Raw genomic sequence first — 26,427 nt, 5'->3', positions numbered from 1 at the left:
CGAAGGCGCATACTTTGAATAAAATATTTGTTATCATTCTCTTGAAATAAATGTGTTTTTTTCTTGAAAAAATACCGGTTTCATATGTATACACCTGGTATGCTGTCATAATGCTGTGCCACCGCGGCGTCATTGATTTTCAGAGCACGTATCGATTCCACTTTGTTTAAGTTTGTCTGTCAAAAATTATGAATTCTTGGAAAGCTGTTTCTTTTTATGTGTTAAAATTGAAGCTTTCTCGTGCACGGTGATATTTGACCAGGGGTTTCTCACACATGTTTGGCTTTTTTAAAACGCTCTTTGTATTCCGGGAGCTCGCGACAATTCTATGAACGTCATTTTAGTACTCACAAAAATTTCAAATTCTTTTGTTTTGATAGTCAATAGTTCGAAACTCGTTAAGTGACTAGCAGCTGTTGGTGCATTTTACAACAATTTATCGTTAAACTAGTCAAAAATTCAAGTGGAAATAAGAGATTTTTGTACGCTTGTAACCCATTGGGAATGATTGGTTAAATGCTAAGAACTAACAAAAAATTTGACTGGCAGCTTCTCGTTGGTGCCAAAGTTGACTGACAAGCTGTCAAGCATGTCAAAAAAGCGAGTGAAAAGACGTCATTTTAGTACTCTTGAAACCCATTGGGAATGATTGTTTGAATGCTAAGAACTAACAATAAATTACACTGGCATCTCCTGAGTAGTGCCAAAGTTGACTGACAGGCTGTCAAGCATATCAAAAATGACAGGAAGAAACCAGAGAAACAAACTGACGCAATACGGTCGCAAAAAAATAAGAACATACTTTTTGTGAAGCACCCTTATATCCATTAGGCCGTATAAAAACTGTTTTTTTTTAGATTTTACGAACTTATTATTAATTATTTATGTACTACTTATGTATTAACTTAAATAAAACATTATTTGGAGGCGCCTTCAAACTTTTCACGGCATAATGTTCGGACTGTAAGGCTGTCAAACATGTCAAAAATTCCAGTTAAGAAGCGTCATTTTAGTACTCTTGAAACTTATTGAGAATACTAAAATGAGTACTAAAATCACGGTTCTAATTTTCATCCTGTCATTTTTTATATGCTCAACAGCCTGCCAGTCAACTTTGGCACCACTGAGAAGCTGTCAGTCAAAGTTTTTGTTAGTTCTTAGCATTCAAACAATCATTCCCAATGGGTTTCAAGAGTACAAAAATGGCGTCTTTTCACTCGAATATTTGGCATGTTTGACAGTCTGCCAGTCCACTTTGGCACCACCGAGGAGCTGCCACTAAAATTTGTTGCTAGTTCTGAGCATTCAAACAATCATTTCCAATGGGTTACAAGAGTACTAAAATGACGTCTTTTCACTCGAATTTTTACCAGTTTAAAGATAAATTGTTGCAAAATGCACCAACAGCTACTAGCCAGTCAGCCAGTTTCGAACTGTTGACTATGAAAACAAAGAATCTGAAATTTTTGTCAGTACATAAATGACGTCCATAGAATTGTCGCGAGCTCCCGAACTATTGGCGATTTGATAGAGCTAACCAATAGCTCAATAGCACTTTCTTATTTTTTCTCCTAAATTTAAAAATTAAACAGTTGCGCAACTTTTTATGTGAAAAAATTGAAGCTTTCTGATACGCGCCGATCTTCGACCTGGGAAGGCTATCTCGCACATGGTTATCTTTTTCAAAGCGCTCTTTTTGCGATTTAATAGAACTAATAAATAGCTCAAAACTACTTTTTTGTTTTTCTCTTAAATTAAAAAATTAAATAGTTACTTAACTTTTTATGTGTCAAAATTGAAGCTTTTTGGTGTTCTTCGATTGATGAACGGGGCTTTCTAGAACATGGTTATATTTTTTAAAGTGCTCTTTTTACGATTTACCAGAGCTAACTAATAGCTTAAAAGTACATTTTTTTCTCCTAAATTTAATAATTAAACAGTTGCGCAACTTTTTATGTGTCAAAATTGAAGCTTTCTGATACGCGCCGATCTTCGACCTGGGAGGTCTATCTCGCACATGGTTATCTTTTTCAAAGCGCTCTTTTTGCGACTCAATAGAGCTAATTAATAGCACAAAATTACTTTTTTTGTTTTTCTCTTCAATTAAAAAATTAAATAGTTACGCAACTTTTTATGTGTCAAAATTGAAGCTTTCTGGTGTTCTTCGATTGATGAACAGGGCTTTCCAGAACATGGTTATATTTTTGAAAGTTCTCTTTTTACGATTTGATAGAGCTAACCAATAGCTCAAAAGTACTTTCTTGTTTTTTTTTTATTGAAAAATAAAACAGCTACGCAACTTTCATCAGATTTTATGTGGACACGCTCTTCCTTTGACAAAGGTATTCTCGGAGAAGGATGCTTTTTTCAGGATGTTCGTTTCATAGTTCGATAAAACCTAACAGTACCTCGAAACATTTTTGCATTTTTTTTTAATTATTTGCGTAAAAATTCGACAGTTTCATGTTCTCCTGTAAAATTCGGGTTTTGGTACTTACGCCGTATGCAGTGTGCCCCTTCAATTAAGTAGTAACATAATAATAAACCTATTTTTTACTGTTAGGCATGACTTTTACCTGGGGTCACAGTTATGAAAATCTTTCAAAACATAATTTTAACGTCTCACAACAGGTTCGTCATATATAACAGTAGTCAAAACATTAATTTCAGGCACAACAACAGCGAGACACAGAACAACCATCGAACGCACCTCCACCACCACCAAAAATTCCGCCGCCGTCTCTATCTGGAGACTGCGGAGATCCTGACTACGAAGTTATTGAATTTCCACCCCGGCCGCAGAGCAATAATGCCACCCCAAAGAATGTTACCTCCAATAATCAGACTAACAAGAGCAATACTTCCGGTACCACTATATTTGGAAAGTGTGCCTTATGTGGTACTGACAATGTATCAATTAGATGCGACTTTTGCAAAGAAAACTACTGTGATGCTTGCGACGAGATGAATCACAAGCATCCTAAAAGAAAAACACACAGCCGACGAAAACTCGTGACGGATATCGCGGGTAAAGTGAAGCCCCCACTTCCACCAAAGGGAGAGAATATGATGAATCCACCGCCTGTTCCACCACCCAGACGAAATCGTAGAAACACTCAGGTAGGGTGTGCAGTGGTCTGAACCCTTTAGATTATTATTTTGTGAATGTCCCCATCCAAAATGGTTTATTTATCGTCTTTTTAATATATCATCATATTTATATATTTTTTTTACATATAATGAATTTTCTCTATTAGCTGTTGATCAGTCAATTTTGATTATATTTTTAAACAAAATTATGATGAATAGGTTGTTATTATGTGCAGAGTATTTTTCAAGCGGTATTAAACAATCCAATTGCAGATAATCTGCCCTATGGTTTTTTACCTGCTGATTAAAGAACTTAAATCCGGTACTCATATAATTAGCGGCTCAAAAACTATGGGGCTATACAAGAAAATCGTCCCACACAATAACGAACAATCGTAACTTACTAACTATCTTCCTTACCCTGCGGAAAGCTTTGGATAGAAATTCATTCTGAACCATTCGAAATATTTAGAGTCTTTCTGAAATCTGTACTCAATCGAAGATCATCCAGGAAGATCTTGAAGTTCAATCCGATACCAATATTTGAAACCAGCTTTTAACCGTTCTCAATCCAACTTCCAATACGAATTATTCTAAAGGACATACCGGGTAAATTGTAATCCTTCTCAATCCGCAAACCAACAACAATATAAGTTCAAAACAAATCTATGTCCCTAATCCAAATTAATGGGAAGCTAATCCGAAATTTCCTTTCAATTTAAAAAAAGTTACTATAAATTACCGAAATTTAAAAAAAATCCAGTAGTTTTCAATAATTTATGATATGTATCGGCAAATTTCTTAAGACTGAAAAGAATAATCCTTGATCAATCTCAGTTTAATTTGGAATTAGTCCGATATGAATCTTTGGTTACGTCTTGAATTAGCTAGTAATAAAATTAATTTCGTCGAATGCAAATTTCGGAATAAACTGGATTCAGATGGATAGAAATGTGTGTATCCTTAACTTTCGTCAGGTTTAATATTATTCTGCTTAAGATTATCTTCAAGGGGCTGCAACGTACACAAAATAATAGCAACTATAAAGTAAATTCATGAATAATAGGGTACGAATTATGCTCTTTCGACTTCCAAATATGTATGGCAGTGCAAATAGCATTATAATATAATATTCGTCTATTAACCTTTGATCCAAAGTCCTTAATTAACGTCTAGATTAAAAATAAAGATTAGTCCTAATATATAAATTTTAATGTCAGTATTTTGTCGAGTTGCTCCCCTAAGTATTGAATTGTTTTAAACGAACAGGTCAATTTTAATATTGCATCTAGCGTGTGTCGTTCCCACTGTTTGCGTATTTATACCATAGCTTTCTTAATGTCCACAAAATACAATATACAAAAATTATAAAATATGTTCGTTAAAAAGAAAAAATTTTCACACCGAGGCCGCCATATCATGTAATTAAAGAAGAAATGTAATTATACCCTAGGAATCGTTCAATTTTTTAATTAAATCGACGGTTTTACACATGATACAAATGTAGACAGATTTGATTGTATATACTATGCCATTAATATATTGTGATGTTATAAAACTATCTGCCGTATGCACTGAATCCCCTTCTTGCGTACATTTTTTTATTGCAATAGCAAGATAAACGCGGCATGGGAAATTTAAAATATCCATAATAATTATAAATATACTAATATGTGATTCTGGGAAAGTGAATATGGCAGAATTTCATGCGATTTTATTTGCAGCTTACTAGTTTCCCATACCGTTGTCATCTTTACATTTTGTTGAAGGATTTGTTTCGTTTCATTTAAAACTTTTACTCGGGTGAACCCGGTCATACATCATAGCCACGGACTGAGTCAAGTTACTTATGAGATTAGGATGTGATAAGTCAATCCAATACGATACTTGAAACCTCCTCCGTTGATGTTGTAAGTATACAATTACGAGCGACCACGCGTGTTGGAGGTGACAACAATCACCTCTGGATGTTTTCTTAAAGCAACCGGTTTGTTTTATTATACTTTCTTTTAACTTTCACGCGCGTGTACCCGGTTATACATCATAGCCACGGACTAAGTCAAGTGACGGATGAGATTAGGATGTTATAAGTCAATCCAAGACGATGCTTGAAACCTCTTGCGCTAATGTAGGTATACAATTACAAGCGACCGTGAGCGTTGGAGGTGACAACAATCACCTCTAAATGTTTTCTTAGAGCTATCGATTTTTTAAATATTTTTTTCAACTTTTACTGGGTTTAACCGCGTTATACAGCATAGCCACGGTCTAAGTCAAGTGACTGATGAGATCAGAATGTTATTATATGATTTAACACGATGCTTCAAACCTCCTGATATGGTGTTGTATTTATACAATTCCGAGTGGTCGCGAGCGTTGGCGGTCACAACGGGATAAATAGATTCATGATTCACATTTCTCCATATAGTCTTTACTGCATGCCTTAACTCGCTATACTTGTGATTCTTGGTTGCACAGGTTGACTGAAAATGTCGGTTAATTGGACAATCCATATCGATTATGTAGTCTGTTCCACCTTTTTTTTCTCGCTTCACAATGTCAGGACGATTGGCCCACATGTAATAATCCGCTTGGATAGTAACATCCCTATATAAGATTTAATCTTCACTTTCTAAAACGGACATTGAAATGTATCGATAGAAACGCACCCATCCTTTTTAAAGTCACAGGTTTAGGGCAAGTTGTTGATGTATAATGCCCGCTACATCATTATGTCTGTTCATCTATTCTCTCTGAGCCATCACGCGACAGCCATCAATAATGTGCTCGATGAATTCTTTGGTATCTCCACATAATCGACACCGGTCAACCACGTCTTGATGTAACAGGTGTTTGCGATAATTCCTGATGCCTCACTAACCACTTTATGTTGATCTAACGTTTTAGAGTGCTCGCCGTGTTTAGCTTTCTGCCCCCATTCCATTTTTAATTCCTCTATGGTTTCCGCCCTAATATTCAAGACCCCATCTGAGGACAAATTTAAGGGCGTGTAGTCAAGATCCGCTTCACAGATGCTACTGTAAAGCGCAACATTTCGTTTGCTGTTAAAATAGTCTCGCAACTGCATAACTTGTGACTCGCATAGTTTTTTGACATCGACAACCGCCTACCCCCTATATGTCGTGGTAAAACTACCCTTTCAATCGCTGAATTTTTGTTATGCATTTGGTGCTTCGTTATTTCTATGTGGACGATTATGTTAACTTTCTTCAGGTCGGTGTTAGACCATTTTATGAGCCCGAAGGAGTACGTGAGGACAGGGATGGCATATGTGTTAATTGCCCTGATTTTGTTTGCCAAGTTGAGAAAACTCTTTATAATCAATTAGAGTCTCGTAGTGAAGGCAATCGTTAGGCTTGTCCTAACTATCGTATGCTGAATACCCTTCGATTCAAGAATAACCAGATATTTATATGATTCGCCTGCAGCCATTGCCTCGATGCCATTTTCCAACTCGTTTTCCAGCTCTGCGGTCCCTGCGGTCACTTCATGACGATTCTCATTATCATGAATTTTGAACCCATGAGACATACTGTTTAGTGTTTTGCTCAATGGATTCAACGCTAAGAAGAACCTAAGTGCACTGAAGGAGTCTCCTTTAAATATACCGGTTGTAAAGCGTATTGATCTAATTATCCTGGGGTTTCCAGGATCAAAATACTTGATTCTTATACCCAGAGCCTCATCGCATGAATTAGAAAGTCAATAATGCGTGGGCAGATTTTGTAAAGTTTTAAGACTTCAAGTCATGACCTTTTCAAGACTGCTGAAACATCTAAAGATGTGATGTTTGTCAGCTGCATTTCAAGGCTATTGCTTGCCCTTGCTTTCTCCAATTTGAACCACGTAGTGTCTAAATTACATCGGTTCATTTTTCCCCAAACACCCGACCAGTATATAGTCATATCTTTGAATTGAGGGACTTCGGTGTCTTGCTGGTCATTTTGCTTTACACGGAGTTCACGACAGAACCTTCTTTCATCTGTCTGAAAGTTTCTATTTTGTTGCATTCGTGCCCAACTTTTCTTGTACCGACGCAGCCTGTCAGTAGTTTTTTATATTGAGTTAATCAACCCAATGTGCACCCTACTTTGCTGACATCCATATCCAACCTGATCTTCCATGGTGGATCTCGATCTCTTGCTGGGATAAAAACTGCATTTTAGGATTAGTTCTGCGGCCCAGCGTTCTAACGGTTGTTACAGCTACACAGCATACAAGAGTTTTCACCTCTAACACAGTCTTTGTCACATTCAAATACGTAGGCAAAATCTTGCTGTTAAGGTGTTCTATTAGTGCACGCAGATCATTTGTGGTGCTTATTTTGGGTAGAGAATGCCTTAGTGTCGGTTCCACATATATGAACTCTAGTAAAGCATAACTAAAATTCCTTTCAAGTTGCTGTAGTTATTCGAGGATTTCGCTATCCACGTAATCGTTATTAATATCCAGATATAGTTCTAATAGATCCGGTAGTAAGAAGAGTCTATGATGTTCTCTCCTCATACTTTGCCCACATTTCTGGGGTGATCTCGTTTATAAATTATAGCCACGCTTAAGTCAAGTGCCTAATGAGATTAGGATATTATAAGTCAATTCAATGCGATGCTTGAAACCTCATGCGCTTATGTTGTAGGTAAGTAATTACAAGCAGCCGCGAGCGTTGGAGGTGACAACAGTCACCTCTGGATGCTTTCTTAGATCTACCTTCTGCCACTCCATTATTAACTAGAGAAGTTGTAGGCTCCAGAAGCTACGATCATGGTTCCTTGAAACAACCAATCCCGACGCAACTCGAAAGCGTACGACATCCACTCCTGATCCTTTCAGCCTAGAAGGTAAACAAGAACGGGAAATTACGCAAGATACTTTGTGCAATGTTAGGAGGAACAGTGTTGTCGGACCAGATGCAGTGATCCCCGCAGAACAGCCTTTTGCATGTGACTTGCGATCGTCTGTGCCTAATACTGGCAAGACGGGATTTTGTTCAGATGGTTAAGAAATAAAGCTTTGATACCTCCAAGGCAGCCGATTATGAGCACCACAAAATGTATTTTGTAGCCTTGGTACAGCCTGCTCAGCGTGAAAAGAAGATCCTAATATTTCGCCCTTTTCTTCCTCCTTTGCCGTGATATTATCATCAGCTGGTGTCAAGAATTCTATTACGTAAATTACACAGCCACACAAAAAAGGTCTGTTACTTTTGATGAGACACATGTACTCCTATGAATTTTGATCCGCTGAAATCAAATCTGAGATCAAAATAACACCTTTCACGACTGATTTTCGGCATAACCTCAAAAACCGTATTTTCGAGTATATGATGGAAAAACATGTATTTTTACGGGATTTAAGCTGCAGATTCCATAAATGGGGCCAGGTTAATTATATAAGTAAGGTATGACAGTGACATATGACTTCCTATGACATAAACTTTAAAAAAATTCTTTCAGCAGCAACTTGTAATCCTGCATTGCATTTTTATGGACTTTGAGCTGCAGGACCCAATTTTTGAGCGAAATCCGCATAGTAACGAACACATCTGTTACATTATTCCCAGAACATACTGTATGACAACAATCTGCTCTTAGAGAAGTCTTTCTCATGATATTTATCGTAAGTAAGCTTACTGCGTTTCCTCTGAACTATGAGTTCTGAGGCTTTTATGTTATGATTTAATCATAAACCTCGGGCTGCAGTGCCCATCCATTTGCATCCATTTGATTCACTTAAATGTTAAGTGTCAATACCTGCTACTGTACTGGGTACTAGAAGGGATGTCAACTGCTCTGAAAGGAGATGTGTAAAATGATTCACCTTCCAGCCCAGTCAGTAACGAAGATAGCGAAGGCGCGCTGCCCTGCAGGTGGACGTTAAAGTGTAAAAATGAAGCTGCAGTGTGTCTGGCGATGAGCTGACCTTGTCCTTATCAAAGCCGGAAAGCCCTCATACTAAGCCTTGGGGAGGTATGAGCGTTATCACCCCCAGGCTAGTGGACTCACCTGCGATCGGGCCAGGATCCTTAAGTGCGGGGATTAAAATTACCATGGCTTCCAGAACAAAAAACCTGAAAAAACTCATAGTTGTGAAAACAATCAGGATCACTTTTGTTGCAATAAAATTAAATACGAAATGCCAAAATATCGGAAGAATATTACTGGGAAAATTCGGAACATGTATGCAAAATACTTCAACATTAAGTTTCCAGAACGAGATGAAAGCCGGGCTCCTGATATAATATGCTCTGCTTACAACTTAATGCTGTACAATTGCGAAGAAAGTAAAAACAATGCAAGCTTGAAGTTTATTGTACTAGCAATTTGGGATAAACCGCAAAATAAAATGGTTTGTTACTTCTGCATGAACAATGCAAAAAAATAAAGAATTTTCAACAAACAATCAATAGCTTGCAACACATTCAGATATGTGGTCCTAAAAGAAATTGAATGACTTAATTCGAGATTTGGAATTACCTAAAGATGGCGCTGAACGTCTTGTTTCAGCTTTGAAAAAAAAAACATTCAGAAAAAGGGACAAAGTAAAGTTTTCATTGAAACATAGAACAGAATTTTCGGAAATACTTTTATTTTTATCAAGAACTGTCTTTAGTCTATGGCACGAATGTTAATGGACTGGGAATGGAACCTTCTAATGTGTCCCCTAAGGGTTTACATTTTTCTTCCACCTTCTTCCCTATTTCTTTACACACCCCCACACACTTACTTGGTGGTGGGAGGGGGACCTACAATTTAAAGTGCGTTCCGAACCACCAAGAGCCACCCTTTCTAGGGTACTGTTCACCGCATGGTCCACCTAAGCTCTTCCAGAGTGCGAGGCGGGAATCGAACCCGCAAGCCAACGGAGTGGGTCCAAAGCCTATGATTTAGCTCTGTCAAAGTTCTTATGACCCTTCTGGAACAACAATAAAGAAATACAAAGTACCATTGTTTCTTGTACCTATGGGACAGTCAAGATCGTGGCAATCATTATAAGAAAAAAATTTGGCCGACAAGAATGTCACTTGAACGAGGATGCAGAAACGTCGTTAATAAGCCATTAGTGGAGCCATCAAAAGTCCTTTTTCCAACTCTACACATCAAGTTGGATCTAATAAAACAATTTGTGAAAGCACAAAATAAAGAAGGACAATGTTTTCAGTATATAGTGTCTCAGTTTCCCCAAAAGACCAATGCTGAGTTAAAAGAAGGAATATTTGATGGACCTCAAATTCGAAATCTCTTGAAAGACGACGTTTTTGTTACTAAAATGATTTTGTCTAAGAGAAAAGCATGCCTTGATTACAAAATTGTTGTTGAACAATTTCTCGGAAATGTTTAAAGCTCAGAATGGAAAAACCGGTCTCGAGAGTGTTCGATAATTTCAAAATATTGACATTTTTAATGCGTTTGAAGTACACAAATCTAATTTTGTCCAACAAAGCACCGCTCATGCAATTTTGTTTTAAGGTTATGTTCCAGATTTTATAGTTATACTACTGAACTGATACTATATATGAATTCAGCAGCTTAAAATTATAATAAAACCCTGTTTCACCATCATATACTCCAAAATACGTTTTTTGAGGTTATGTCGAAAACCAATCGTGAAAGGTCCTATTTTGACCTCAGATTCGCATCCAGCAGATCAACATACATAAGAATACATGCGTCTTGTCAAAAGTACCAGACTTTTTTTTGTTTGACTGTGTTATCTTGGAGGAGAATATCAGGCTTTGTAGCGCTGATGCGTTGAGTGGTGGAAAACGATAAATTCCAGTAGATCTTACACTGATCTTTCTCTACAACGGACTCCACTTTCCTCTGAGCGTATGGCAAGATGGGCATTCGATCAACATTATAAAAATGCAGAAGATGGTAAGAACACTTTTAGAGCCGCATTGTGTCTTTCTATGTACCCGAAGCGTGCATAATTTGAGCATCCACTGAGAACAGTTGGATAGACCCCTCGATAGCTTTTCTCTACGTATAGTCCCGTAGAATTTATCATGAAGGGGCTTGTTAGCATATTCCTTTAGTAAAAGGAAATGGGAGACCCAGCTCTTCAGCTGCGCTATCTGTGGCTCGGTAGAGAAACGGCACAGCGTTAGCGACTTCATGCTGGTTTTCGAGTCGCATTGAGAAATCCATGCTATTTAGAACTAAGCTGGCTGTGGCTAGAACCGTTCCTCGATGAAAGCACTCTAAGCTCAGCAAACCTCCACCCCCTTCATCTCGAGGGAGGTATATACGAGTTACAGAAGATCTAGGGTGATGACTTTGATGGATGGTCATCATCTTGCGTGTGCTTCGGTCAAGTTGCTTCTACTCATCAACGTTCTATTTTCTGCATCAAACGTGTAAAGCAGTATAGGAACAGACAAAATATTGCTCGCCTGAATGTTATTCTTCCTAGATAATTCGGAAGCCCACATTTTTCTGAGAATTTTGCGATACCTTTTTTTAGAGCCAATTTTTAACACACGCCCTTCTTGGATTTCCGCTTGCGCTATTCCAAGACACGCATATGTTTCTTCGTTACCAAGATGTTGAATAGTATTTTCAGCTATGAGTTAAAGATCCTGATCGTCACGCGTTGATGTATTTTCTAGTCTTTTTTGGTGTAGATGCACGCAGGAACACTTATCCAGTCCAAAGCTCATGACAATAGCCTCAGAGTACCTATTTACTGCAGCCACAAGGGTGCAAGGTTCTCTTTTGAAGAAGAAAAGAGTTTGAGGTCGTCCATGTATAAAAGGTGGCTGACCTTAAATTTTCTTCTTTTCGGCGGGCCACTTAGGTATTCAGAGATTTTGCCGCGGAGCACAATAAAGAGGCAAGAGGCATGCAGAAAAGTATCGGACTTGAAGAGTATTCTTGAAAGACCCCCCTCTTATATATGAAATAACTTTTAGTCACTTTTCTTTTGTCAGATGTTATGAAAAATCTTGTCCGCTAAAAGATCATAAGCGCTTTCATACATCTCACTATTTTGGATGTACCTTCATGCAATCAATGAGCTTAATAAGCAGCTTATGGTTTGTGTTATCGAATGCTTCTCGGTAGTCAATCCAAGCCATTGGCAGATTGCGTCGATATCTGATGGAATCCTCTGTAATACACCTGTCTATTAACAGATTCTCTCTGAAAGCAGCGAATCTTCTCTTGCATCCGCGTTGTTCAACTATTGCATTCCATACCGGCTCGACAGATAATAATATCCTCTCTTCGAGGATGCTAATGAATAGCTTGTAGCTGTTGTTTAAACAAGGTATTTGTCGGTAGTTCTTTGGACTTGACAAATCTCCGGTCTTAGGGATCAGTGCCGTGCGTCCTTCAACTAACCACTGCGGGATGGGTTGTTCTCCGTTTAAGAAAGCTGTAAATATACGAGCTAGAGGTGAAGTCCAAGTGTCTAACCAACTGAGCCACCGAGGCTCTTTATTATTATTATAAAAAAAACATTTCTGTGGCGAAATGTTGTCACAGGCTTATACTGCCCAATATGTCGAAGGCATTTTTTGTTAGAGTTGGTTTTTATTCGACCATTTTGCACGGGGCTGTGCCGGTATATATCAACAGTCACGGACGCATTTTTATAATGCAATCAAGTGATCTGATGTGAGCAGTCTGCCCAGACATATTGGACGAAGCCTGGTTTTTACCCCATCATTGACGGACTGGGTTGCAGTCAAGTACACGATGGGGGGGACCTACAGCTTAAGGTGGGTTCCGAACCACCAGAACCTCAGTAAAGGTACATTGAAAAATTTCTAGAGGTACCGGTTCAGGGATCGAACCCCGGGCCTCTGAGGTGAAGTCCGAGTGTCTAACCAACTGACTAACTTATTATTATTATTATTATTATTATTATTATTATTATGTGTATTTATTAAAGTTTTACTCGGGCAAATCCGTCTATACATCATAGCCACGGACTAAGTCAAGTGACTGATGAGATTAGGATCTAAGTTAATTCAAATAATATAATACGATGGTTGAAACATCCTGCGATGATGTTGTAGGTATGCAATTACGAGCGGCTACAAGCGTTGGCGGTTACAACATTCACCTCTGGATGCTTTTTTAGAGCTACCATCTGCCACTCCACGGGTTTTTAGTCGCTCGCTTCCTGACGATCAAGAAAGTTTCTTACAATGCGACAGGTGTTCAATAAAACCGCCTTCTGAGCTGCTGCCAATACCTTACTGACTCCTAAATGTTTAAGATGTTTAGCGCATCTTGCATGGACATTGCCTGTAGCCGAAATCACAATGGGATGAATAAATGGATGATTCGCATTCCTCCATATGGTCTTTACTTCATGCCTTAACTCGCTATACTTATGGATCTTGGTTGTATAAATTGACTGCAAATTTCGGTTAGGCGGACAAGCAATGTCGATGATGTAGACTCTTCCAACTTTTTTTTCTCGCATCACGATGTCAGGTTGATTGGCCCGGATGTAATGATCTGTTTGGATAGTAGCATCCCAATATAAAATGTAATCTTCGCTTTCTAAAACGGACATTGGAATGTATCTATAGAAAGGCATCCATTATTTTAAGAGTCCTAGGTTTAGGGCAAGTTGTTGATGTATAATGCCCGCTATATCATTTTGTATGTGCGTATATTCTCTCTGAACTATTACGCGTGAACAATGTGCTCAATGGATTAATTGGTATTTCTACATAATTGGCACCGGTCAACCACGTCTTGATGGAACACGTGTTTGCGATAATTCCTGGTGCTGACAACCTTGTCCTGTATTGCAATGACGAATCCTTCCGTCTCTGGATACAGAACACCCTTTCTTGTCCAAATATTACATGCCTCACTATCCACTTCATTTTGATCTAACGTGTTTACGGGCGTGAATTCAAGATCCGCTTGACAGATGGTTCTGTAAAGCGCAACATTTCGTTTGCTGTTAAAATAGTCTCGTAACTGTATAACTTATGACTCACACCGTTTTTTGACAACTACAACGCCCCTACCCCCTAAATGTCGTGGTCGAACAACCCTTTCAATCGTTGAATTTGTGTGGTGCATTCGGTGCTTTGTCATTTCTACGCAGACGATTCTGTTTAACTTTTCAAGGTCGGTGTTGGACCATTTTATGAGCCCGAAGCAGTACGTGAGGACACGTATGACATATGTGTTAATTGCCCTACATTTGTTTACCAAATTGAGAAAACTCTTCATAATCAATCTGAGTCTTGTAGTGAAAGCAGTCGTTAGGCTTGTCTTAACTATCGTATGTTGAATACCCTTAGATTCAAGAATACCCAGATATTTATATGATTCGCCTGCAGCCATTGCCTCGATGTCATTTTCGAACTCGTTCTCTAACTCTGCGGTCCCGAATTCCCCTCTGATTAAATGCGCTGTTCTGCATTTATGTAGTGTGAACTCCATGTGGATATCATTGGTAAACTGCTTTGTGACATCGATCACTTGCTGCAGTTTCTGGCCTGAAATAGCATACAGCTTCAGGTCATCCATGTAAAGAAGATGGGTCACTTGATGACCATCCTCATTTTAATGAATTCTGAACCCATGAGACATGCTGTTTAGTGTTTTGCTCAATGGATTCAACGCTAAACAGAACCATAGTGCGCTGAAGGAGTCTCCTTGAAATATACCCGTCGTAAAGCGTATTGATCTCGTTATCCTTGGTTGTCCATGATCAAAATACTTGATTCTTGTAACCCAGAGCCTCATCGTATAGCTTAAAAAGTAAATAATGCGTGGACAGATTTTGTAAAGATTCAAGACTTCAAGCAAATAGTCATGCGGCACGGAAGGAAACGCTTGCTTGTAGTCAATGCATGCCATGTGTAAGTTCCGTCGATGATTAAGAGCTTGAGTCATGGCAATAGCGTAGTGACTAGATCTTTACAGCCTCGTGAGTTTTTACAACATCCTTTTTGTTCTTCTGTAAGAATGTTATTCTCGTCGCAATGAGAATATACCTTATCTGGTCTGGTTTTTTGGTATCCCATACATAGTACCTTGGAGCATAAAACCTGGCATCAAATCTGGGTGTTCAATGATCTTCTGAAAACAGCTTGCCAACGCAAGATGCACACTCGTCAGGTGCTTGTACCAGAAGTTGTGCACCATTTCCGGACCTGGAGCTTTCCAATTCCTTGCCCTCTTCAAGACAACTGAATCATCCAAAGCTGTGATGTTTGTCTGATGCATTCTGGGGATCTGTCTGAAAGTTTTGGTTTTGTTGCCTTCGTGCATTACTTTTCTTATACCGACGCAGTCTGGCAATAAGAACATCAAGTCTCTGTCGTTGAGAGTCTAAAGTTTCATCCAATATTGCTGGTGTTAATGTCTCGATGTGCCGAGGGTGGATGATTTTAGTACCATGATTCATCAGCTTTCTGGTTCTATTTCCTTTTTTATATTGAGTTAATCGACCCAATTCGCACCTTACTTTGCTGACATCCATATCCAACCTGATCTTCCATGGTGGATCTCGATCCCTTGCTGGGACGAAAACTGCATTTGCAGGCCTAGTTTTCCGGCCCAACGTTCTAACAGTTGTCACAGCTGCACAGTATAGACGAGTTTGCACATCTAACGTATTTTGTGCTACGTTCAAATACGTAGGTAAAACCTTGCTATCGAGATGTGCTATTAGTGCACTCAGATCATTTGTGATGTTCATTTTGGGCAGAGAATGCCTTAGTGTTGGTTCTACATATCTGAACTCTAGTAAAGCATGACCAAAACTCCTTTCCAGGTGCTATAGGTCTTCTGAGATTTCCCTATCCACATCATTGTTAATAATATCCGGATGTGGTTCTAATGGATCCGGTGCATGATGTTCATTATCCCTAGCACCTATGCCTTCAGCATCAATCAAGTCTTTGTTATCCACATCTTCCAAGGCGAGCTCATCAATAGGAAGCTGCCGTTCCACTTCCATTTTGATAACAGCTATTTCAACAGCCGAAAGCAGTCTGTTTGCAGATAGTGAGCGTTTTTAATCTGCCAGATTCTGCTCATTTATTTTTTTGGCTAGCTCCGGGTATTTAAGTAAGAAGAGTGTATGATTTTCTCTTCTCACACTTTGCCCACATTTCTCTGCCAAAAAATAAAGACGCATAATATCTCTGTTCATATGGTATGTCCATTTTCGTCGCTTTTTTGGTTGCTGAACCTCTGCCTCTGCCTCTAGTTGTATAAGGTCATTCACCTCTGGAGGATGTGGTTGTGTTAGATCATCAATAGGTTGAGGAAAAACATCATTTGCTCCTGCTTGACCGTTTGACGCGGCTTTCTCTAACTGATGTTCATTACCGTTGTTTTCCCACGCCAAATCAACCTGTTGCTTAATCTCCATTGCTCGGTCTTCCGTAACATGTAGATTAGTCCTGATGTCTTTCACCTTAGCGATAAATTAACTTTACAGCAAATTTTGTTCTTAAATTGTATCTTTTTTCCTTGTTTGTTTCAAACTTCGCACTTTCATAATAGAGACGCACGAATTCCTATTTCATTGTGATATCCCAATTGATGCTCTCCCACGGTATTTCTGTCGAGGTGGTTGGCTGCAAATACCTAGCGCTAGCCAAAGCATCCTCAGCACGCACAGTTGATGTTCAACTGCTTACCGTTTGCCGCAGATGTTCTTGCTGGCCAGTTGTTTGTTTAGTGAGCTCTGCCTGACCATCTCGCAGCTCACCATCGCCACCGTCCCGCATGCTGTGGCCCCCAGCTGTGGCCCCCAGCTATGGCTCCAGGGGCGCCCCGGCGATCCTTGGGAAGCGAAAAGAGTTTCAAAATCTTTAATATATTCTCCATTTTTCATTTATGGGTTTTGGTGTTCTACTTAGTCCCTCTCCTCTTCGTTATCAGCCTATTTAGCATGGGAATCCCTGTCAGTAGCAATGCTACCGCCAACATTGTCGTCAAAATCATGAGAGGAGAGCTCAAGCCCTACCGCGACATCAACTCAGAACACCTTCGGTAGGGGAACACCTTCGGTATTATTATTATTTATTTTTTTATTATTATATTTTTTAAAACATTTCTGTGTTGAAATGTTTTCACAGGCTTATACTGCCCAACATGTCGAAGGCATTTTTGGTTAGAGATGTATTTTTATTTGATCATTTTTGGACGGTGATGTCTCGGTATATATCATCAGTCACGGACGCATTTTTATAATGCAATCAAGGGATCTGATGAGAGCAGCCTGCCCAGACATATTGGACAAAGCCTGGTTTTTACCCCATCATTGACGGACTGGGTTGCGCTCAAGTACACGATGGGGGGACCTACAACTTAAGGTGGGTTCCGAAACACCAGAACCTCGGTAAAGGTACATTGAAAAATTTTCAGGGGTACCGGCTGAGAGATCGAACCTCGGACATCTGAGGTGAAGTCCGAGTGTCTAACCAATTATTATTATTATTATTATTATTATTATACCATTGAGTCATGATTCTTTTCAAGGTCAGCGTGATTTGCTCGATGAGGCAAGGAGTAATGTAGGGGAGAGTGTATAGATTTTTTGAGATTGATCTAGAATTCCTGTGCTGCTTATTTAAAGAACACGTTCGTTTCGAAATGTCATTTCAGGTTCCCTGCTTGTGTATCCAAGGTCTTTTGTTTCAGGTGTCAGTCACCCTGCTGACACTCTTTTTATTAACTATTTTCCGTTATGCTTTTCTGTCCCGGCATACTTCTCTAGCTTCTTTCGCGTTCATGCATTTTTTCATGCAAGCTCTCGTGTTTCTGCGGCTTCTTATGTCTATCCTAAGTAGGGTCTCATTTACACATTTTAACTATTTTTTCCGCAGTCTGCCTCTGGGCACACTGCCATTTATTACAACTTGACACAGTTGTTTCGTCAGTCGTTCATTTTTCATCCGCTCAGCTTGCCCAACCTATTTTAACGAATTCCTTTCATGTATGTCAACTAGTGTTTCCTTCACACCACATTCTTTGAGAATAATCTCATTACTAAATTCGACGTGTCCAAATGACAAGGTGCCATCTCGGCAGAACCAAATAAAAAGGTTCGCTACTTCAGAGGCGTTGGCGTTGGTGTTTTCAATACTACTTATATAGGATTTTTAAGCTGCCATTTTTTGATCTATTTATATTTTGATAATGAATCAAGCTCTACCGATTATTTGCGTCAATTTTGAGACCAATGTTCTTCATGCTTGTATTCAGTTTGCTTAACATTCTGTGCAAATCTTCGATTGACTTTGCCACCAAAACCTCATCATCTGCGAACGCTTACCCACGCATACCCCTGCCTAATACCTTGCATAATATTGAACCAGTCACTCAGTTTGCCATTTACCCTTACACTTGCTTCACTACCTGCATATATTGTTTTTATTGATTGTAGGAGCCAAAAAATGCACAGAAAAGTTTTTCAGTGATTTTTCGCAAGCTAAATGCTTGAACCGTACATGATCATCCTGGCATAAATCCGCTTTAGACTTCCCATTTCTTTTGTTCTATTATTTTCATGACCCTAGAATAAGTTTTGTGCAATATAATATTTTACTTAGGTGTTTAATAAGCTGATACCTCCGTCATTATTGCAGTTTCTTTTATCTTACTTTCCTTTGTATATTGGTACTATGATCGCTTTTTGCCGTAAATACTGTATACACCAACAGCCGTACAATGTTGTGATACCCTACAGCTTCAGCTCCCAATAAATCCTTAAAAAGAGTCTCTCAAGGGCTAGTATTCTGTCTGTATCATAAAGCATTTCAACCTTGCTATTTCTCTTGCTGAGTAATTCTGTACTTTTAACTCCCTTCATCTTGATCAACGCCGATTTATAAAACAGTTTCTTGCTTCCTTCAAAATTATTATGCATTCTCTCTCCTTCTTCTGTTTTGATTTTATATCTACTTTCCTTGACAAGTAGTTTTACCTTTCTCTTTCTGTATTTGTAATTATTTTCAAAATATATTTCTCTCATTTACGATTAGGCCTGTGATTTTCGAATTTCTTATGTATGCTTCTTCCATTTCTTCTAAGTCTTTCATCCACAACAACGAAGTCAATTACACTCTGGCTATCTTCTCTACACCAGCTATACATGTGAAACCTTTCTGTACCTTGACTTTGGACGCCCACCCATCCATTTATGTCTCTATGTAGAATGATTCTTTCACCATAATCGCAAGCACTTATATTATTATATAAAGTATCCCAGAACGCGTGTTTTGCTTCACTGCTCGCACTATCAACTGGGGCGTAGCACGCTCTTATGAATAATCTTCTTATCCCCATTTTCTATCTTTCTAATGCCGCGTCTCTCTTTCTTTGTTTCAGATACACATAAAAAATCTAGCTTTTTTGCGTGCATAGTTTCTCGAAAGTCACTTTCCTTAAGATGATATATCCCTCTAGCATTCCAAACACTCCGTCTCCATTCATCGCCTGCAATTTAACCTTCACCTTTACCGCGTGCATGCTTTTCATCCGAGGCTATTTTATTGTTTGTATTATTCATTTTTTGAAGTACATATACGCGCGACTACCACATTTATACCAGAAATGTATTTTGAGAGTAGAAATCACGACCAAATTTAACAGCTAGTCGTCGTAGGATGGAGGATCAAGTTATAACGTCAGTCCCACCAAACTTTGATGGAGGAAGAGTGTAGAGGCAGAACTTGAACCAAGAAAGTCATAGTTGGTTAGTGTTTTATACTGAGAAGGTAACCAGTCTTCAACAGTGTTGTATTAGATAAGAGTTCATTCTTCTGAATTTTCTCAATTTCCAAGTCGCACCATTAGTTTCGAGGCTGATTTTTTTTGGAAATGAAATAAATTGTCTGTATACAAAAAACATGATTTACAATTAGTCGCACATAAGCATTTATATTTTATTTCTTTTTTCATTGAAAAAGAACCTCATTCTTTGAGAGTTTCAGTTTTACTAGAATGTATTTGAAATTTCCAATCCAAAAAAAGATCAATTTTTATCAAAAAAGGACGATCTTTCAACAAAATTATTGAATCTTCATCAATATAATTAAACTTTCAGTCAAATAATAAAGTTTTTGAATTTTGAAACATTTCAAAATACTCTAAATCCCACATTGTTAAAAAAAATCTTAAAACAACTCCTTTCAAATCTTTTTAAATCCCTTGAAATTAAAAAAAATACTCTAAACAGTCTAAACTCTTAAAAATTCGTAAATACCTCCTCAAATAATTAAAAGAAATTAAAAATTCGTTAGAATCATTTTAAATATCCTAAAACCTTAAACAATCTTTTAAATCCCTGATAGTCCTATAAAATACCTCAATTCTTTTCAAATTGTCAACCAAATACACGAACCTTCAACCAAGGAGTTGATTCTTCAACAAAACAGTCCAATTCTTCACGAAATAAAGATGCCCTTCTAATAAAAAAGTGAAACTTCAAATCTTTTGAATCTTAAAAAAAATTAACTTCCGAAATTCAGAAATTTTGTATTCGATCAATAATCAACTAAAGAATCATGTTTTTCATTCATTAAATTTTTGAAGTTCAGTCAAGCATACACAGTACACTGGGACCTGAAATTCAAGACTTCGGATTTACGATATTCCTAGAACTGATGGCACCGCAGTTTCGTGGTGAGTGAGGAGCCGCGAGGTAGACATTTATTTGCTTAAACATGCGAGACGAACAGCTGTGTAGCGACGAAAGGGGTCACTACGCGAGTATTCACCCACGTATTTCGGCAAATACTGTGTTCCAATTGGAAATGGTCCATACAGTCCTGATTGCTTACGTTTAGATTTCCTGGAATTAGGATCAAGGCCAATGCTAGCCATGCCCGAAACCGTTCTTCATTCTAAGTTCCAGTGTGCCTAAAACACGTACTGACAATAAGAAAAAACAGTTCCTTCACATATTATGTATTACATATAAACCCAGGACGGGTAAATTAAATATAGTATATACATAATGAAAAAAATTATGTATAATTTTTAATAGTCTTATACAAAAATGTGTAAAACAAATAAAAATTATGTATAATATTTCCGATTATGTATCATTTTCCCACCTGGGCATATCGTAGCCACTTATTGTAATAAAATATTCCATCAAAAATGTCTAAACTCTCCACATTTAGTGTAGTAGAGCGAAGTTTCACTACCGGACTGTTCTGGCTATTTCATGAAACAAATAACGTATTATCGAAACCCTCATGTGTCATGAGGACACGAAACGACCAAAGGATAATAGCTTTCTGCATCCACACTGCAAGTACGTTAGCAAGTTTTTGGAATGCGGAGATGGTCTTGAAGTCTAGTTACCTCTCTGCCTTTTCCTTCTCCTTGCCAATGGTGTTATAGTTAGCCGTAACCTAGAATTCGATCACGATCATGAACACTATCGCGGAGCGTTTGCTAGGACAAGGGCGCGGCCAACGCCGTAAAAGCAACGAAGATGGTAATAAAGTACTTTTAGGGCAGCATTAGGTATGTAGATATATGTCGTTTCCACGTAAGTGGCATGCCCGTATAGTAAATGTTCAAGGTACTCAGTGTATCCATGATACGATATGCACCTATGGCTGGGAACTTCTTGACGTAAAATACGATTACGTTGAAAATAAAATCGTCCTGGCGTGCGAAAATGAAATCCTTTATACCTAAATTAAGTCCTGACGATCTGAGGAAAGCAAAACTTTACTCTTTTCACAAGGACTAATCTTCTACATTAATGTGGAAGTTTCCGTACATTTTCGCAGTCAAGTACCTATTGGGTGAATTTTTCGAAGTCTGAGTTCTTTACTTGGGCACTTTTCTCACTTCTGGTATTAAGATTCAGGCTAAATATCTCGGTCAGCTGCTCCGCGGCTTTGTGAAGGAACGCTCCTTTGACAATCATATCGTATTTCCTGACAAGTTTTGGGGGAGGATCTTATTCATTTGCGACGATGTACATCAGCTGCACTTATGATAATTCAAGTATAAAGACAATGGAAACATAGAAGTCAGCGTCTGTTTTAATGACGTAGGATAAACAATCTCAAAACGGACAAATTATTAAACAAGCTCTTCTGCATATTAATGATCTTACGTGTGACAATCTCGAGGGTCATAAGCTCGTTGTTCGCCTATGGAATTATTCTAAGCTGTTAGAGTAGAACCGTAACGTTAAGTGTGTCGTTTGTTCTTGCTTCGGAAAGTCTTCTTTATGCAAGTTATATCGTGAACGCGGTTCTCAGGTACGCTTTGGCATGGTAAGTCTCTCCAGCTTTGAGGTATCTAATAACACTCATATCCACTAGCTCAGGGTCATCGGAAACGCCAATAATCTTTCCTTTCTTCAAAGGAATCTTTTCACACTTTTCCAATCCAAAGTCTATACTAATCTCTCCTGAGTGCTTATTGATGATATTTAGAGCAAGTTGAAGTTTGCTTGTACGAGAAGCATAGAACTTTAGGTGATCCGTATAATTCATTAAAGGAGCATCAATCTCTTTATGCATCTCACTATTTGTGTATGAACCTTGGAATTTTCCAACAGACATATTACAAGTTTACGAGAGGTGGAATCGAAAATTTTTCGTTGACGATCCAAGCCATCGACAGGTAGCGCTGGCGGACTACTGCGTCTTCGCAAATGCACTTGTTAATCCGTAAATTCTCTGGAAATCCTGCCACATTTTTTGTAAGACATGTAGTTCGTACATCTCTATGCACACAGGTCCAATTCTCCCAAAAATCATGTCGTTCAGGATAGCTGTAAAGATCTTATACAGCATGTTTAGGCAAAGTATTGGCCTGTGGTTCCTTGGTTTGGACAAGCCGCCTTTTTCGGTAGAAGTACAATGCACCCCAAGACTAACCACGGCGGAAAGGGAGTCTCGGAATTTGAATGGAAGGTGAAAATGCGTACCCTCCGGCTCCTGCAGTGGAGAAGTTCTTCCTGCCTCTCAACGATTTCTTCACATCTTTAGCAGTGATTGATGAACATTCCTCCTCAGATGTTACAAGAGAGTTTGTCGCAAAATTCCTTAAAGCGGATGATATTTTCAATGTCTTCCTTTAATTCTAGTTAGACCTTATAATTCTCTCTTCAAGAAGCCATAACCACGTTGTGTTTAGGCGGATTTTTTACAAAAACAGGGAGATCTTTAAAGAGCCGCGATGGGTCAACGAAACAGTGTTGATTCTTCCTGACCCACCTTTCATTCTCCTATTTTCTCCTCCTTGCGTCTGATAATACCTGTATTTTGTTAACAATGTACGCTTGATTGTTGGCAGCTTCGGATTATTTAGTGTGTCATACACGCAGAAAAAGAACCTTACATTTCACTGACAACCAAGTTAAATCTACTGAACTTCCTATCACGTATATGGACAACAAGACAGTTCAGTAAACGTTACAATTATAGGAAAATAAGTATGACTATCATTGATGGTTACTAGTACCGATCCTCATGTGGTACTGACCTGCGGATCAGTAGATTTTACCGATCCAGTCGCTATTCTGTACAGTTCCTGGATGCTACAATTACGAATTATCATGTCACTTTAACGAATAATATAAAGAGATCTAAGTTATGTTATCGACGTAGACTATAGTTAAGACAGAACTATAAATTGTGAAAAAGTATTGTTAAAAAATAATTAATAAATAAGCGCAAGGTTATTTCTTATAAATATTTTCGAATATACTTATAATTAATCGGTATTTGTAAGTTATAATACTTATAATACAATTAAAATTTCGCACGCAATGGGGGGATTCGAAAGCATAAACCTGAGTACGCAAGTCAATAGTCTTAACCACTACACTATTACACGACTTTCGATCTGTAAAATAATTTTGAAATGCATTTTTAACTAAGGATAGTGACCTCGGGAACGACTTCTGAATACGCGACCGTGTCATCGCGGCACACAACAAAAGTTCTAGCATTAACCTTATATCTATATGTTAGCTGCAAAGTGGGAATATTCAGTAATGTGACGACTGTCACAGAAATGTCAAGAAGGAATGTTTTTTAGGTGATGCAAGCCATTTATTGCCGACTGCGTCGTGAATTCACCCTGTGATTCGCGCGAATAGGTTGGGTTGCGACTTTAGGGGCGAGTTCAGTAAGTCGATCGGATCGGTAGCATGTACCGATCTTTCGGTAATGTCCACTGCACTACTATTTTAATCTCGGTTCAGTGGATTTTATATGTCGTACAGTATGTAATACGAGGGAATAGAGGTGTATTTTTACTGAAGGATAACCGTTAAATTAGTCTTAATTTCATTGTGACATTTACGAAATGCTAAATGATTTTGACATTTTCATCCTCTTATTAAGAGCACTTTATACTGTGACGGTTACAAGAAACTCTTTACAGTTCTTGATAAGTAAATATTACATTTCTTTTTTCTGCTCGTAGTAGATCCTCAGTTCCTGATTAAACTTTTGTACCCTTTTCATAAGTAGCCTACCAGAGGTTAGGGGGTGCCTGCTTTCCACGATTGGTCATAATTTTGCCTCCTCCTCTTCGTTTGCGGCTTGTCCATACAGCGGTTGAGAAAACGCTCTGCTTTTATGTTCAGCTCAAGAGAGGTAAACAGTTTGATTTTGCGAAGACTGTTCCGAAACGTGCTGTACCTCTCGGTGTTGTGGCACCACAGAGTATGCACATGAAAATAAGACCACCGAAAACAGGGATAATTCTAGGAACCTAACAGGAAGAAGAAAGATTGGTTTCTCGAATTCACGGATAATTGTGTCCTAGGTCACCAGGGTGTGCATGACAAGCTCTTTAACTATCATCAAAAATGTCTTGGAATGCAAAACTAAAGCTCTTCATGTCCTACTTCAATCGGGCTGTTTTAAGAAAAGCAAACGTTAGCTTAATCGACTGATCGACTGATCCTTCACATTTTTATGGAAGATGTAATACAACCTCTTGTTCGGGAGCTGTTTGCGAAAGTTTTTCTTCTTTGCTTCTTCATCCGAGCCTTCAGGGATGAGTACTGGAGATGCATTTTTCTCACACCTGATATTGATTCGATGCCAAATTTTTTTAACAGCCTTCTCCCCTGCTTTCAACAGATATGCTCCGTTGTCCACTTCCTCAAACTATCTATTTCAAGAGAAGGGTCTTGTACATTAGCGACTATATACACGGTACCCAAAATAACCCTGTTGCGAAGACACTCGAGATTCAGCATTCCGCGTCTACCTTGATGGTCATCTTTCGTGACCTAATGTCGAGGGATCTAAGCTCGTTCTTCGTCCATGGAACCACTCCAAATGATTAGTACTGAGATAGCAAGCCTGTTCATTGTAGATACTTTGTACCTCGCCGACATTTCGACAGACCAAACCTGTGAGATAACACGTTTGTATCTGCACAGAGCATCTTACACAAAGTGCCTGACATCAAGTTCGAGCACTCACTTCTGACGGCCCCGGTGAATAAAGCAAAAGAGAAAGCTTTTCATCGACAGCTACTGCACAAGAGGATGTACGGTATCTTCGATAGAAATATGACAGATCATTCTATCTCGCATGAGCTAACGTGTGCCTGGAGGGTTTGATTTTAGCGTGCCAAAACGATATCATTTCCCCTTAAGCATATCGTTACCACACTTTGAACCAAGACATTCCCGGTAATAGCTGCAGAGCGTGTCAAGCACACCCCGAGCAACTTGGATACATATTTTCTTGTTTTTTAACTCACGCGGGTACGACGAACATACAAAGGCACCATGCGGTACCGAATATGAAACATATTTTCAAACATTGTTTCCGTCGCGCACTTGTGGGCTGATCATCAGTGCTCTCAAAGGTGCCAAGCTTTCCTTAATTTATAGCCTGAAAAGCATCCCTTCATTTTAACGAAATGCTGAGACACTTGATGGTGAAAAGCTGAAATCCTTGAGTCGCTCTGTATCGTCAGGTTGAACGAGACTTTTTCCGGACCATCGTATTGAGCCCATCGCAACTATAACTACCAATTTCACGGTCCTCAGACGTGGGGCATCTAAAACATTACTGCGCTTTTGCCGGAAGAAGATGTCATTTTCTTGAATGATACCGACTCCCAAAAAAATTCTATCACTGCCATCCAGCTCCCAGTTGAATCACGATCCTTGCCACCTATGGCCACGCCTCACACCCATAATATACGTGGCCACAAGGTACGATGGAATTACAATGACGAGGATGTATTAAAGCATCAATTCAATATAAGTATATATTTGATATTATAGCGATGTGTATAAGACTGCTCAATGTGTAAGCATAGGATAGTTTCACACGCGGCGCTGTCAGCAGATAAACTCATATTGAATGGTGGT

The 26,427-nt window shown here is 38.7% G+C and overlaps 1 protein-coding gene across 7 annotated transcripts in view; it reads left to right on the top strand.

Moving 5' to 3' along the window:
• Nucleotides 1–26,427, top strand: part of LOC117182184 — a 175,142-nt gene that overhangs the window by 54,898 nt on the left and 93,817 nt on the right. For all 7 annotated transcript variants that reach the window (XM_033375244.1, XM_033375242.1, XM_033375246.1 and 4 more), the window contains exon 3: nucleotides 2,671–3,120. In XM_033375244.1, the coding sequence (XP_033231135.1) occupies nucleotides 2,671–3,120 (450 nt within the window). The remainder of the gene's footprint in view (nucleotides 1–2,670; nucleotides 3,121–26,427) is intronic.

Source organism: Belonocnema kinseyi, chromosome 10, assembly GCF_010883055.1.
Source record: "Belonocnema kinseyi isolate 2016_QV_RU_SX_M_011 chromosome 10, B_treatae_v1, whole genome shotgun sequence".
NCBI lineage: Eukaryota > Metazoa > Arthropoda > Insecta > Hymenoptera > Cynipidae > Belonocnema > Belonocnema kinseyi.
Note: the sequence above shows the minus strand (reverse complement) of the source record. Positions and strands in the feature narration are given on the sequence as shown.